The sequence below is a fragment of the Typopeltis vanoorti genome, chromosome 15 (genome assembly GCF_054136105.1).
Source record: "Typopeltis vanoorti isolate ZY-2024b chromosome 15, IOZ_Tvanoo_1.0, whole genome shotgun sequence".
Classification (NCBI taxonomy): domain Eukaryota; kingdom Metazoa; phylum Arthropoda; class Arachnida; order Uropygi; family Thelyphonidae; genus Typopeltis; species Typopeltis vanoorti.
This window is the reverse complement of record NC_143563.1, coordinates 69,759,191-69,776,184: the sequence shown is the minus strand read 5'-3', so window position 1 is coordinate 69,776,184 and position 16,994 is coordinate 69,759,191. Positions and strand designations below refer to the sequence as shown.

General features: G+C 34.2%; 1 protein-coding gene across 1 annotated transcript in view; it reads left to right on the top strand.

Moving 5' to 3' along the window:
* Positions 1 to 16,994, top strand: part of Orc4 (origin recognition complex subunit 4) — a 150,865-nt gene that overhangs the window by 25,935 nt on the left and 107,936 nt on the right. Inside the window, exon 3 of the mRNA XM_090405112.1 lies at positions 15,399 to 15,474. Within this exon, the coding sequence (XP_090261238.1) occupies positions 15,399 to 15,474 (76 nt within the window). The remainder of the gene's footprint in view (positions 1 to 15,398; positions 15,475 to 16,994) is intronic.

The window sequence follows — 16,994 nt, the reverse complement described above, 5'->3', positions numbered from 1 at the left end:
CAAGCATGCTTGGAAGGTTGTGGGCCTTAAAGGCCTGTTAAAGCCATGGGGATAGATAGATTGTATTTAGAGAGTAGTTCCTCATCTGAGAAGGCAGATATTTCACAAAGTATGATTTCTGAGTTTTCAGTTTCAGATGAATGGAATCTGGTAAGTAACATGGGAACACTGGTTCAGCAGTACAATAAAGAAGAGGGACACTGTCAACTGGGCAACTGAATAAAAGATCAAATGTGCAATTCTATTCTGTTGATCTATTATCAGGTAAAAATGAGTTAAAAGAACGGTATAAACATAAAATTCGAAAAATCTCACTTATAATTAAGTTTATTTAAGTTTATTTTTATTGTGTCATTCGGTTAGGTTATCTGATGACTATCTAGTATAGGCAAATCTCACTTATAATTAACCCTTTAACTGCTACGGTTAAGTTAACTAAAGTGCAGAAAAAAATGGCAACCTTGCTACGATCGAGTTAACTCGATTGAAGTTTATTTGACTTTGGTTTCTGTCCTTGTATGACATCTAAAGAGGAAAAATTTGAACTGATGCAACTAATCATATTAAGCACCTCTATAGCGCAATTGGAAGAATGACGGTACATTGCACCCTTCAATTGGAAAAGGCCTAAGTTCGATTTTCGTCATGGCAGGAGGAATCTTTATATATGGACTTTTTCAATTGAAGGTGAGTTAGCCAATCTCATACGGATGTAGCAGGATTTTTTTTCTCCCGGAAACTTGGGTTTTTCATCCTGCATACAGACAAATCAGCCCTTCAGAGCACATGCAATTTACAGACAAAAAATACTAGTTGTGATGGAGAACGGTAGATGGCGTGAATTGTGTACTTCAGATGAAGAAGATCCTGGCAATTCTATATAAATTAATGTGTGTGATTTGCTTAATCAATTGGACTCTCCTTGATTATGCAAATTTTATAAAACTATTATTGCCATTTTTGTGAGTGAACAAGTGTATATCAAGAATGTACGATGCTGTCCGGACTTCTTACTTCAGTAAGAATTTTAATTGATTTTATTTATAAATTTTTTGCAAAATTAATTCAGCACATGGGACACTGTCAGTAGAACGTAAAAGCAGTTAAAGGGTTAAGTTTATTTAAGTTTATTTTTATTGTGTAGTTAGGTTAGGTTAGGTTATCTGATGACTATCTAGTATAGGCAAGTAGATGATATACCGTATTTGCTGGCGTATAAGATGCACCGCGTATAGGACGCACCCTCTTTTTTTTTTTTTTTGTACACATTTTTTAGGAAAAAACTTTATCACTGAATATTATGATGAATTTACAGTATTTCAAATATAAAGTAATAAGTAGGTCTACTTTCAACAAATACCTAATCTAACTAGGAAAGAGTACCCACCTTTTAAATCGTCAAAACCCAGAAATTCATCTCCAGAGCTAAATGAAGAGACACTTGAAATCTCTTCTAAATCAGAATCTGAGTCCTCATACAACAAATTGTCCTCTGTACCATCCAGTGCATTACTAATTCCACACTTCTTAAATGATTTAACCACTGTCTCAGTTTTCATGGCATCCCATGAAGCTTTGACCCATTCACAACCTTGTGAAATGCTAGGCCTCTTTCTTCTTCCTGATGGCATAACCTCAAAATCTGAAGACTGCATCCAGCTGTTCCACTTCTTCATAAATCCCTTAAATGGTTTATTAATACAGATATCTAAAGGTTGAAGCTGACTAGTTAGACCTCCTGGAATTTTTTTTGTAACATTGTCTGTTCTGCGAGAATGAAACTGATCCCATACTAGCATGACAGCTTCTTCAACAGTCCACCAGGGCGCCTAGACCAAATTTTATCTATCCATAACTTCATTCCTCCATCCATCCATCCAGCCTTTTGCATGAACATGTACAAACACTCCTTTAAGTAGTTTTTCTTTGGGTGGCGTCTTCCTTTTAAAAATCAATAGTGGCAGAAATTTTGTCCCATCAGCACAGCAGGATAAAACAACCGCGTAGTGAGTTTTTTCATGCCCTGAAGTTTTAATAGTAACACTTCTAGTGCCCTTGGAATCTACAGTTTTGTTTGACGGCACATCAAACAAAACATTAATGACGAATCAATGAAATTCGATCATTTTTTCTTCATATTCAGCTGGCATCTTTTGTGATATTTTTGTTTTAGACTGCATACGTAGCTGGTTTCTCTTCATGAATCTTGAACACCACGATGTTGATCAGTAAAGTTGGCGATCCCTCTGTTAATGGCTATCACGTTCGCTTGATGAATAATCATTTTTGTAGACACTGGAAGTCCCACTTTGTGATCTAAAATCCAAGTATTCAGTTCTGCCTCAAGTTCTGGCCATTTTGCATTCCACTTCATAGGTTATGTTTACTGTGAGTTGCCTTTTTTTAAATCCTCTTCCTGATTCCACCAAGTTCTTATCATTTTCTCAGTTGGGGGTGTTCTGAAATGCCTCTCTGCAGAACTGTTTCCATGTTCTTTAGCATACGCAATCGCACGTAGCTTGTATGCAATATTGTAACAATGATGACGTTTTTCAGCCATAATTTGCCAAGAAATTTTAAGAGAAAATTTAACCGCAGAAATTTATCACCGTTCACAACTGCAACAACGATTGGAAAGTTTAAATGAACAGGGCACAACTGTGATTGCCAATAACAGCACATGTGCATCCACTGAACTCTACATCAGTGTTTCTCAAAGTGTGGTATGCGTACCCCCAGGTGGGGGTACGTGAAAGGTCTTCAGGGGGGTCCGTGGCAATTTTCGGCTATGCATCATTAACGCATAGAATAAAATTCAATGTATCTGCAAAGTACGAGATCGACGTTCCTGTTGTATCACTGAATAAGGTACAGAGACATCTGCAGGATGTGCAATATGTTTCTCAACAAACATTGCAATTAGAGACAACTGGGATAAAAACGGCACTAACTAATGAATCGCATGTCCCCCTTCCACAGAAAATGCTGTATGACTCAAGCAAAACCATATGTTGCCGGTGCAGCATATGGTTTTGTTTGGGTGAACGTGTTAAAACGAAGAAATATATAATGAATGTGTTTTAGATATTATATAAGGAATTCAGTTGAAGAGAATTAGCATTTCAACTCAACTGTTGGCTTGTCTTTGTCATTTAGCATCATGATCTTTTGTTAATACCGCACCAATCATATGAACCCGGATGTCTGAAGTTTGAGAAACACTGCTCTACGTAACTGGAATGCTCTCGCACACCGCAAGGAAGCAATAAAGAAATCGCGTAACTCGAAACAGAGAAAATTTCCAGAAATGAAAATAATAAAAAACTGAGTATCGGCATATGAGACACACCCTGTTTTTCAGACATATTTTCAAAGTAAAAAAGTGTGTCTTATACGCCGGCAAATACGGTATATACTTTAGGTGCTTGTTAATTGTTAAAAGAACAGTATAAACATAAAATTTGAAAAATCGCGCTTATAATTAAGTTTATTTTTATTGTGTAGTTAGGTTAGGTTACTACAAATTAAACTACATTATGTTTGTTAATTACAAAATAATATTAATAAATGAATTAAAAAAATGTATTTTTCCTTATTTTAATATTGTGCAATTATACCTTTTTCATTTTTAAATCATTTTTGGACCACTCTTTTTAACTCTCTCTTTCTTAAATGATCCTACAAATTTTGATATATGATATAAACAAATATATATGATATAAATATTTATTAACTAGCTGACTCATTTTTTGTCAGAGAAATTTCAATATAACTTCTATGCAATTTGTAATAAAATAAATACACAATAAAAATAAACTTAATTATAAGCGAGATTTTTCGAATTTTATGTTTATATCATTCTTTTAACTCATTTCTCAAAAAAATATTTAAATTTACCTGGTAATAGATCAACAGAATAGAATTGCATATTTGATCTTTTATTCCGTTGCCAGATTGTCCATTGCCCACTTGGCCATCGTCCAGTTGTCGTATACCCAAAGAAGATGAGCTACTTTGGCCACTTGATGTGGAAAATCCATCTATAGTATACTCTGCATTTCTGACTGATGACCTAATGGAATTTATGGTAAGAGAAACTAACAGATATGCAGATCAGGGCTTATCTATAACTCCGGATTGTGAAACTCCAGGTAGACAAGTGAATTACAATAATTAAACTTATTAAGAACAAAATTATGTATATATTATACTATGTAAAAAAAAAATAGTGATCATTAGTAAATAAAAGAATTATCAGAAAATAAAGTGAAATTTATACAAAAAAAGAAAGAAATACACTTAACAAGCACAATAAATTGTACAAGATGATTTGCTCCTCTGTCAACCCACATGTATTCCTGGCAGGAATACATGTGGGTTCACAGAGAATCAGCACTATCACATCATAAGATAAGCCCCTCCCTATAGTTATTTATTGAGCTATCAATGTATATAGTTGCTGTTTCTTATTGGTTAGTGATTTATGTTTTACAAATAAATTCCTTTCCATTTATTAATGTTTTTTTTTTTTTTTTTTTGATGATGCCTATTATAAATGCAAATATGAAAGTAGATTTATAGGGTCACTTATTCTTCACTCCACTCCTAGATACTTATAACACAAGTACACATAACATCACATGTAAATTATTCATAATCCATTTTACAGTATTGAAAGTATTTTTATTTACATCTATTCTTTCTCTTCCTTATACAAGGGTGGTCTGAAAAGTTCTCGGCCTCAACTATAGATGGCAACACTATCAGTAAGATTTTTTTTTTCTAAGTTGGTACATCTGTCGTAAGCAATCCATGTGAAATTGCAAGTCATTCTATCAAGTTGTTCGGGGGCTAATTCTCCATGCTTACTGCGCAAGCTCATTAATTGAGAAAGAAGTAATATTTATTTGTTAATAAATGCATGCATTTATAAGCATTCCATAGACACAGGCCATACGCAGTCAACGTAGCTCTAGCCAGTGAGCTTCAGCCAGCCTTTACAAGTGTGCATGTTGCTTGGGAAAATTAAGTTACAACCAACTTTTTATGACGATGTTATTGACCAGTTCATAAAGAAGAACCATAGGGTAGAATTTGTATTCAAGTAGCTAAATTAAAAGAGAGAGAATATCATGTGTAAAATAAATGTTATATTTGTATGATTAAATGTACATAAATTTCTAAATATATAGTTTTAAATGGTCGGTAATTCATTATTCTGCTAATCAGACTTCAATCACACCTATCACTCCCTGAATGAAAACAAGAGCAAGTGTGAATTTCAAGACCAGCATTCACCCCTTAAGTTGTTTGTTTTATACAGCTGTCTGAGCAAAAGTGTTGTCTGTATTCCTTGAAATGGATAAAATTGAGTATCTTGTGTTATAAAATTCTTTGTAAAAGAAAGTTTAACAGCGAAAGAAATTCATTCGAAGTTCATAAAAGTTTACAGGCATTCTTCTCCTTTATTTTCGACAATTAAGAAATGGGCTACCGAGTTTAAATGTGGCTGTACCAGCCCCGAGGATGATCCACGTGAAGAATGTCCAAAAAGCGTGACATCACCAGAAATCATTGATGAAGTGCATGATATGGTATTGGATGACCGGCGAGTGCATGAAATTGCTGAGACTATAGGCATTTCAAACGAATGTGTAGGATATTTTGCATGAAGAATTGCAAATGAAAAAGCTTTGCTCAAGATGGGTGCTGCGCTTGCTCACAGCGGATCAAAAATGCACTCGCATGAAAATCTCTGAACAGTGCTTGGAGCGTTTCAATAAGAATAAAACTGATTTTGTGTGTCGATTTATTACTGTGGATGAGACTTTGATTCACCATTACACACCAGAATCCAAACGGCAGTCAAAACAGTGGACAGAAGCCAGTTGTTCTGCACGAAAGAAGATAAAGTCGGTTCCATCAGCAGGAAAAGTCATGGCATCAGTGTTTTGGGATGATAAAGGCATTTTGTTTATTAATTATCTTGAAAAGGGTAAAACAATAACTGGGGAATATTATTCCTATCTTTTAACCAGACTAGACACAAAAAATTTGTGAGAAAAGACCCGGTTTGCAGAAGAAAAAAATAATCTTTCATCAGGACAAAGCACCTGCCCACAAAAGTGTTTTGGCAATGGGAAAATTAAGAGATCTGCACTACAGATTGTTGGAACATCCATACTATTTCCAAGATTTGGCTTCCTCTGACTTCTATCTCTTCCAAAAACTAAAACTCTTCCTCTCTGTCAGCATTTTTCTTCGAATCAAGAGGTGATTGCAGCTGTAGAGGGGTATTTTGCAGATCTTACTGAGAACCACTACAGGGAAAGGATAATGGTGCTGGAGCAGCGCTGGAATGAATGTGGAATGAATTAGTCTTAAAGGAGATTATGTTGAAAAACAAAAATAATTTTGAAATTATAAATTCATTTTTTCATTGTTAGGCTAAGAACTTTTCAGACCACCCTCGTATTTGCTATTCTTTACATCTTTTAGTAAATCAAGAATAGTAACTAATCAACTATATCATTCTCTTTAATTATTGTTTTTTAATATATTCTGAAAAGAACTCTTCATTTAATCTAGCAGCACTGTGCACCGTGTTACATCTGATTAATATATCTTGGCAAAGCGAGCACTTATTAATCAGATGCTAATTTCAATAATTAGCTTCTGACACTAGAGTACCATCTGCATTTAATGAAATTATTCTTTTACATTCATTTTTTCTTATGCTTATGGCATAATGATAAAATTGTTTTGGATTGCCTTTGGTATGCATAGCCAATTACTTTTTATACTCTGATTTAGCTTTCCTCGCAATACTCATTACTTTTCTGGCCTGAGCTTTATATATTTCATAACTTCAATCACTCTTATTCGCATGATATTGTTTTCACATAATCTTCTTGTGGATCTCTTGCTTAATAAGGTTGCACATTCATTTTACCTATTTATTCCTCGAAGACTTGGATTCTGAATAAGGAGAAATTTAAATTATTAATATTCCTTACAGAATCCAACTTGATCCACCATACCAAAGGCTATACTTGTAAAAATTATTTGATATTAATCCCATGATTGTAAATTATTATTCATATAATTGCCTTGAGTTTATTAAATTTTATTAATTAATCTAAAATGTGTTAGCAATGATAGGACCTTGTATTGAAATATTATTCTGTTTATTTTGATTATTCCTAATTTAATATTATGAGGAATTGTATATATAAGTTTAATATGCCTTATGTGAATTATAATATTTTACTTTTTTTTTATTTATCACTACCAGCATGTAAAGGTATAATGTTATGCAATATTTCTGTTTTTATTTTATTTTGTTTGTTACTATGGAGACAGGCTAGAAATAGCTAGCCCGCGCTTGGATCGTGAGAGATGATATTCAACGGAGAGAAGGAATTGACATAAGCTAGAGTGTGAGAAACAATTTTGGCAGGAAAAAAGAAGGGAGGTATATAAGCTGAGAGCGGAGAAAACTGGGGCTCGAACCAATTAAGCTCAAAGTTCAACCATGGCTCTTCTCTTTTTCAGGACTGACCATTCTGGGTCATGAAAGCATTGAGTATAGCAAGACAGACGAGGAGAATACTGAAAGGCAGCAAAGTGAATTCAAAGAATTGCTGTATCTAGAACTTTAGTGCTATAATTGGACTGTTTAAGGACAGGGAAAGTAATAGGCAACTGAGAATAATTCTAGAGGTTAAAGAATTACTACATATTCCATTAGTTTCATGGAACTTTAACAGAGAGCTGAATTGGTCGAATAGTGTTAAAGAAGGAATGAGCATTTTCCTTTATCCAAGTACATCTATACAAGTGTAGTGCGACCATTAATAGTTCAGTTATCATTGAGAAGATTTATTCTAAATAGTGTTGCCATATTGTGCTAAGTAAATATAGTTATAAAGTGTGCCCATAGTGAAATTGATGAGCAAAGGATTTATCTGGTAAGAACTGTCCAATTTTATGTTACTTCAGTGCAGAGATATATGTGTAATTCCTCCTGTTATTCCCCACATTAACTATAATGTTTTTTTGTTGAAATCAGCCGGAGTATGAAGTATGAAAGTGTGTACTCATGAAGCAGTTATTGCCACCATTAATGTATCGAGACTTTACTGACTGTGTGATAATAGTAAAATTTGTTACTAAGAGATTTTGTGATATTGAACTCTATTAAAAGTTATTTTAATATTGTGAAAGCTATAAGTCTGATAGCAGAATGCCCATAGACTGAATCTGTAAGATGTTGTAACTAGTTAAGCTAAGACATTTATATTATCTTGTTCTCAGAATTGAGTTTATATGTATAATATATAACCCAGATTTAAATGTTTTGTTTTGATGATTTTAAAATTGTGTTTGCCTGAATCTTCCTTACTGCACCATTCATAAAATTATCGGACCTAGCGGGAGCTTCAAAAATAAGAGATATACTTGGCCTACGTAAGAAATAATATTGATATAAAATTAGTGGATGCTTGGTTTCACTACGTTCATTAGACTAATCTAGATATAGAGTGGCGTAGTCTAAAAATATAAATTTCTATATTTAAATTAGTAATCAACCAGCAACTTATTACTTATTTAAGAACAGAGTTAAAACAAGATGGCAGATCAAAAACAAGGAAGTATGATCCAAAACTGGGGATACATTCAGATATCGCCTCATTTAAGCACTTTTTTCAAAGATTCCCATTATAGCTGGCATTTTTCCGTTCAGTAACTGATACTATGGGACTGAAGATAGTATTCTCCTAAGTTGATCATAATTTCCAGCTTTGTAGTTCAGCATGTAACTTGTTCTAATGGGGAACATCAGTATACTTACCAAGAAAGCACGGCATGATCACTGTCACCAGCTGGTGGTAAAACAGTCATATTCTTAAAAAAGACCCCATTCTGATGCTATGAACAAATCTAACACTCTTTAGCCTCAAGTTTCTTCTTTCACATGCTGCTTGAAAAAATTGTCTTGCAACATTTCAATAAATTCATCTTCATTCTTATCATATTTCTCTTCAACCAACAATGTTTGGATAATTAAAGTCACCCATAATGATCACTCATTTGGTACCCATAAAGCTAGATTGGCAATGCAGTTCTTCATCCCCCTGCAACTGAGCTGCCAGGTCTGTAGCAAGACCCTACCATATATTTCATTTTGTTAGCGTTCACTTCACACCAGATAGCTTCAAACTCACTGCTACATGGAACATTGTTACCATCATTGTTTTCTTGTGTTTCTACCCCTAACTGGACTTAAGTTGCCTGATATCATTAGTACTACTCCCCCTTTCCACTCTTATCTCTTCTATCATTCCTAAAATTAGTATACCCATTACACTCGATCCCAGTTACCATATCTGATTCTGATAGCCAGGTTTCACTAATGCCAACAGTCTTAGGCTACATCATATTCAATAAAGCATCAAACTTAACCCCTTTGTTTTTGATGTTTCTGGCATTTGTATATAGACATAACAAATTACCATCTAGCTTCTTCTTATAATTAGATATGCAATCTATTTGGCCTCATTGTAGAACTTTTTTCTTTTCCCTCCCTACACATACTCAAAAGGTCCGAACCCAAAGCGTATATTTCCACCCATTCACCAGATACATAACCATGTTTGAAGTCATATCTTTATCACATTTGCATACCATAGCTGAACTTTCACATACATTTTACCCATTCCTCCCTTGATGATCTAGTTTCTCTGACTCTCCATTAGGTCTCATTCCAATAAGTAATTTTTGCAGGCTCCTGATGCCAAATGAATTCAAGTGCAGGCTGTCCTTCTTATACTAGTCTTTTCTGCCATCAAACATACTCCACACATCTAAAAACTTGCATCCATTTCTTCTACACAACCTGCACATGGAATCATTTGCTATAGTTGCCCTCCTTAAATCAGTACTGTCATATCTGGGTAGCAAACCTTCAATTTTTGCTCTCTCACATTTCTTTCTCACATCTTCCAACAGACCTTTTATATCCTCTCTTCTTCATCCCTTTTTTCCCTCTTTTACTTTGCGGTGTCAAGGGTTTTCTGTTCATTTAACTGCAACCATATACAAGGATAAGATGGTTTATCCCTATACCTCCCAGTGTATCTTATGTCTGTAGAAACGTTGAGTTCTCAAGGCCATTGCCTGCTTGTGAGATGAAAAAACCCTGCAGTCCATGCCCAAGACCGACTAACTTGGCTATGTCTCAGAAAGATCCTAAGCTCCTCACATCTTCATATTTTTTGCTACTTAAGTTATTAGTTCTTACCAGAACTACCATTTCTTTTAGTTTTATTTTCTCTTTTTCAGTTACATTTCCATATATTTAATTTTTTCCACCTGGAAACTAGAGGTAGTGACTCTCTCAGCAAGTCCAAATTTTCAGATTGAATCACCATACCATATCACCTCTATTATTATTATTATTATTATTATTATTATAAGAATAGTAATTGTTATTGCTATTATTATGACTACTAAGTTCATGCTTTCCTACATCTTCTTGTTCTGATCCTTTTTCTTCTAAGTTTCATTAAATGTTTTTCCTTCTTCCTTTTACATATTAAGTGGCCTGTTATGATTCAAAACCGGAAATCCCATGGAATAGGTCAGTCAGTCAGTCTTTATTCCCAGAGGGTCCTATGTTTGTGTGTTCATGGGACTGGTTTTGGGGAACAAAAAACCAGAATTTCTGGGTAAAAAAATCCCCTACCTCTGTAGAGGGATTTTTCACCTTTCATCGAACGAGACTTGATAAAGGTTCCTCACATCACGGACGGAAATCGAACCCATGTCTTTCCGACCAAAAGGCTTCGTCTATACTGACTGAGCTACAGACGCGCTAATTCTCTGTAGATTTCTAATAATTTCTTTTAATCAAGATATTTCCAATGTCAGTTTATCCTCTGATAAATTGTCATCACTGCAGCAATACTTTTGCTCATCAGGATACACGTTCTCCTTAGTAGTGACAACTTTAACTTGAACTTTTGACATTGCCCTATTGTGATGAGTTTTTGGTGCCATTTTTAAGAGTGGTAAAAACTAATAATATTTCTACAATTACGTTATTAAAGGCTGTAGTACAATAAATACACTAAAACTACAATAATATACTAAAAAGCACACCAATAAATCTAAGAAAACACTTAATAAATGAACAAAAATCACCGATCTTTTTGGAGCTTTCTAACAGCACATCTTTTCACCAGATTTCTTTGCAACAAAAATATATGTGCATGTTGTTGCATTTGCTGAGGTCTTTCCTGTATATTGGAACGTCACTATGAGTGAATTCCATTATCTTTTGTAAGCATCATTAATTATTTCTCCTTGATTATAAAGCAGGTTTATTATGACCATTAGAGTGCCATCCATTTGTAACAAAAAAGAGGTGAAATGTTACAGCTGGTTTAAATAAATAAATATTAATTCTTATTAAAGAAAAAGGCTACATCTTGGTTAAACTAAATTGAATTTAGAATTTTGTATCAGATAACTTTTAAAGTATGAAACCAATAACAAGAATAGTTTAACTTGTGTAATTTGGGAAGAATTGCTTTAGCAATGCACTGTTGATCTAGAGTCCTCATGCTTGTCTTTAATTAGTGTTTTTAATTAAGAATTATGCTGACTTGAAAGCACCGTAACTCATTGGTTCTTCTCATGTATTAGTTGCATAATTTTCAGCATGAATTCCAAGTATTCTGAGTTTTTATTTTCAAAGGAGAAAACAGTATCAGGTCAGGAATGTCTTTAACCATAAATTCTACACACACACTGACCACTGAATTAGAAACCTTTATGCAGATCTGTGTAAACATCACTTACGCAGCATATGTGCAAAATACTTGGTCACATATTCTAGGTAACTATTTAAGAATGCCAATGGTCAGTAATCGTCAATAGTATTGATCAGAATGGGAAAAACAAAGGATCTTTCGGAGTTTGATAAAGGGCTTATTATGGGTGCCCATCTGGAAGGAGCCGCGATTTTGAAAACAGCAGAGCTGACTAGTTTCTCAAAAGGTGAGATATCTAGAGTGTTTAGTCAGCAGAAAAATAATCCCCTTTGTTTGTCTGAGGTGTAACTGCGATTCTAAGACAGTCTCTCAGGAAAGAGATTGTTGTCTTAGGCCTGTGTGACAAACTGAACTTCTTGCTTCTGCAGTAGTTGATGGAAGCATTTAATGATGAAGGCTGTTCCCAACCCATATCTCACTGAACTATGTGCAAGGATTTGAAGAGGATCAGTATTAGTAGTTGCATGCCTCCACTGTATCAAATAAGTTTCTAATTCAGTGGTAGGTATGTGTAATAAAAGGTTAACATAACAGACTCTTTGAGATCTTTTTTTATGGTTTTAGTCAATGGATATATGTCATGGCCAGTAGAAAAGTTAATCCTTGGTTGTAATTTTTTTTTTCCAATGAAGTGTGGTATTTCTTCATTTGAAAAAACCCAAGGATGTAGTTATCAAACCATTTGAGCTATTATCAAGCTTGCCTGACACAGTAATTATTTTTGAAAATTGCATTAATAACATGTTCTTTCAATTCCAGATTCCATTTCATTTCCAGATGATTGCTACAAAAAGAAGGCCTACTATGCATGCATCACTATCTCTGCTTAAAAAAAAAAAATAAAAAAAAAAAAATCAGACAACTTTTTTTTATTTGTTTGCTTGTTTGTTGATGGAATTGTTTGAACATGACTAAGCTTTTCTATGCTATATTGATGACACATTCATACACGTGCCCATTTCAACAGCATGACTATGTATTTGCAAGATTTACCAATTATCTTAACACCATTTATCCTTGTATAAAGTCCTTTTTTGAATTAGAAAATAACAGATAATTTTTAGATATGTTCCTGGGAGTTTTCATACAGAATACTCAGTTCATCAGTTTACACAGAGCCTACGTATACATGAAGATGCCTCTGTGCACCATCTCACCAAATAGGTATTGTATAAATCCTGAGAGACAGGGTACACAATAGTGTACAGAATGGAATGTCAGAGTGTGATTGCCTAGCAGAACAATAGTATGTTTGTGGAATAAAGGGAGGGGTGAGAATGTGGAAAAGATAATAGTGATGATTGGTACAAATGATCCAAGAGGAAGCAGAAATCTAGTGGCAAGAGAGAGAGAGACTAATGTTATGAACCTTGCATTAGAAATATCAGAGGAAAGATAGTGAGTGTATTGCTTAGAATAGGCATCTGGAGAGATTATTTTCAGGGTAAGTGAAAGTGTTAAGTCAGGGAAACTCAAGTGGATGGTAGGCGGCAACCTCTTGTGGGGATAGTCCACATGAGTGATGGGAGAATGTATGGTATATTGCAAGGTCAAATTGAGTCTGGTGGGAATAATAGTAGGTATAGAAATGGTAATGATGTATTGTTGTTTCTCTATACAAATGCTAGGAGTATCAGCAATAAAGGAAGTGAGTTGGTGTCATTGATAGCATCAGCCTATCCAAAGATTATTGGAATCAGTGAAGCATGGTTTACAAAAGATGATGTTCTGACAGAAATAGAAGTGTGTGTTGGGGGGGGGAGTATAGCATATCTTTGCATGATTGGAAGGACAAATGGGGTGGTGGGATGTTATTTATGTCAAGGCCTCTCAGAGTGAAGAATTTGGAAGGAAACAACACTAATAGTTTTGAAAGTGTGAGGTGGAGACAGGCAGGACAGGATATTTAATGGGATCGTTGCTATATGTCAGGGAATACAGAGGGTGATGAGCAGAAATTGTTAAGGCAAATCAGTTTGGTGAATGATCATTATGGAAGGTTTTTAAATATAGCAGTATAAAGTGGATGGAGAAAACATACAGTAGTAAATGGATGAAAAGGAATGAAGGTTTAGAAGTGCATGAGGATAATGTGTTTCAAATACTAGGTACTCTGGAAGTCAGTAAGGCAGTGTTGCAACACATGAGATTAGATAACAGGTTAGTGAATTGGATTCGAAATTGAATTGTCCCAGAGAATGTTATTGTATTTGAGATGTCTCTTACTCTCTCCCCCATTGGTGAGGATCACTATGCAGTCGACTGTAGGCTTAATAGACATGCAGAAGTATCAAGAAGAAAGGAATTTATGTAGAATTATAAGGTAGGTAATTATAATAATAAGCTTAGAAATCAGCAGCAGTTTGTGGATAGAAGAATTGCAAGAGAGAGAGAGATATCAGCAGCAGTGCATAGGTGTTAGTGAAGAAATACTAACAGCAATGGCAAATTGTATCTCCCAAGTGAAAAGGATAATGAAATTTGGTGTGAAGTGGATGACTAATGAAATCAAACAGGAATTGCAGATGAAAAAGAAGTTATGGAAAAGGTATAAAAAGAGAGAAGTGGAGAGCGGTTGCATGAGAAATATGAGACTCAGGCCAGGAAAGTGACTAATATTATAAGGAAAACAAAAATGGAATACAAGAAGGGATTAGCACTGCAGTCGAAGGAAAATACTAAGAAATTCTTTTGTTACGTTGCCAGTAGGAGGAGGAGGAGAAATTATTATATATGGAAATAGGGGTTGAGTGACCAAATGATCACTTTATTGGGACATTTCATCCTGGAAAAGCAGGTTTTATTTCTGAAAGGAATGAAGGTTTAGAAGTGCATGAGGATAATGTATTTCAAATACTAGGTTAGGTACTTTGGAAGTCAGTAAGGCAGTGTTACAACACATGAGATTAGATAACAGGTTAGTGAATTGGATTTGAAATTGGCTATCTGATAGATATCAGAGAATTGTGTATGGTGAGAGCAGTATTAAGGAAAAGGACGGTCACAAGTGGAGTTCCACAGGAATCAGCACTGGAACCTTTGCTTTTTAACTTTATCAATTATATTGTCACTGCAGGAAGGTATTGTAGAAAAATAGCCTATATTGAGCATAATATTTTTATCAGGACATTGAAGAAATTATCAGGAATGTTAAGAAACCTTAATGCAGTAAAAAAAACCGAATTATACATCAGGTCTGTTTTTGTTTCATCAGAAACCCGGAATATAGGCTCTTGGCCATTGTATGCATTATAACACCAGTTATCATAATGCATTCATGAATCTAACATGGACAGCATTATTCATCTGTTTGAAATGTTCTATATTGCCGATATCATTAACTTTCTTGTTACAAATTTCATTACTGTAATAGCAAGTAATTTTATTTCACTCTCCTGAGGACTGTACTATAATGCATATGAAACGAGTAGATATCTTAAATAATGAATTTTTACTTTGTTCATCAGTCTCCATGTGGTTAATATACTGGATATTAATTGCTCTTTTTCTTTTTAGAAATACAAATTTTAAATGCACTTTCTCCTTTTATTTATCTTTTAGCTTTTAGAAAGTGTTAAGGAAGAATTATTTGAAGTAACAGAAATCAAAGAAAATGTATTGATAGTTGAACTAAATGGTAAATATATAAAAGCACCATGCTTTAAAATTTTTTTACTTATTTTATGTATTAATAACAATACAGTTAATGGTAATTATACTGTTAGTTAATTTTTGTAATTTTAAAGTGTTACAAAATTGTAATATTTCCTTCAACTTATATAAACTGATAGGTAACAATAGAGTTTTGTTAAGGATTAATGTTTTCCTGATTTACATGCATGAAATAGTTTGATTTAAGAAAACACTTTCACATAATGTTCATGCTCTTCAGGATTTTGTATGACAAAATGAAAACTGAGAATTGACCAAACTTTTCCTCAGTCTTTAGTACAATGTATAGTGTATATCATTTAGTGTTGCAGAAATAGGCATGTGAAAAAGGATACCTTACACACACACACACACACACACACTGTTTATACAATTTAATCCTAGCCCATTATGTATTGATTTAGCTTTATCTACTATATTAACTCCTAAAAATAAAAATAACTTGGGGATTGCTTAAGGGTCTATGCTAGGCAAATAGGAAAAGGCCTACAAATAGATTTTTAAGGAATCAGAGAACTGCTCATTACTTCTGACCTAATGTCCAGTCTTCTTCTTTTCGTGATGTGTCCTGTTAGTATCATTAATACTGATTAATGAATAAGTATTCATACATTAATACTGAACAAACTAGAATGAGCTGGTAGTTTGGGATATGGCCAGTCAAATTGTATTCTGTACTACTGGCTTAAACCAAAAGACTGATACTACAACAAGATGAAATGTGTCTTCTGGTGTGTTACCTGGTTAAACAATGTTCCCCTATATTTTTTTATCAAGGAACCAAGGTGAATAGTGAAAAGTTGGCTACTGGAACAGTCTCAAACTTAACATCAGCAGAATTCAAGATAGGCATCGTCAGCATAAGAAGTATCAATGGAAAAGAAGCCAAACTGGAGCAAGAAGTAGAGAAGTACCATCAACAAAATGCTATAGTAATTTGGTGTTACTGAAACAATAAAAACAAGTGAGATTCTTCTGGATAACAAATATAAGATGTATTTAAGCAGTAATATCTAGGGAAAGAAAGCAATAACTACTACTACAATATATATACATTATATAATATTCAACATTAGCATAAAGATAATTTTGAATGGATATCAAGTAGAGTGATATTGGCAAACATCAAAATGGAAAATTGGACAATAAGTTATTTGTTCCTATGGTCCCACAGAGAATTTTACTAAGGAAGAAGTGGAAGAATATTTTCAGTCATTAGAGAAGGTAGCTGACATAAAGATGTGCAGAAATTCACATGTAAAAATGACACAAATGAGAAAAGTTGATGGGACTTTCTCAGTCTCATTTTGTAGATAGTCCTATATATACCTCTTGAGGATACATATAAGGAGCAGGTTCTTTTCATGGAGAGTGGTTGACGAGTGGAATGTATTGCCTGACATTGTGGTGAATATAGATACATTGAATGAGTTTAAAGCATGGTTTGATAGGCTTTGTGTGTAACGGTGTTTGCCTCCTGTGATG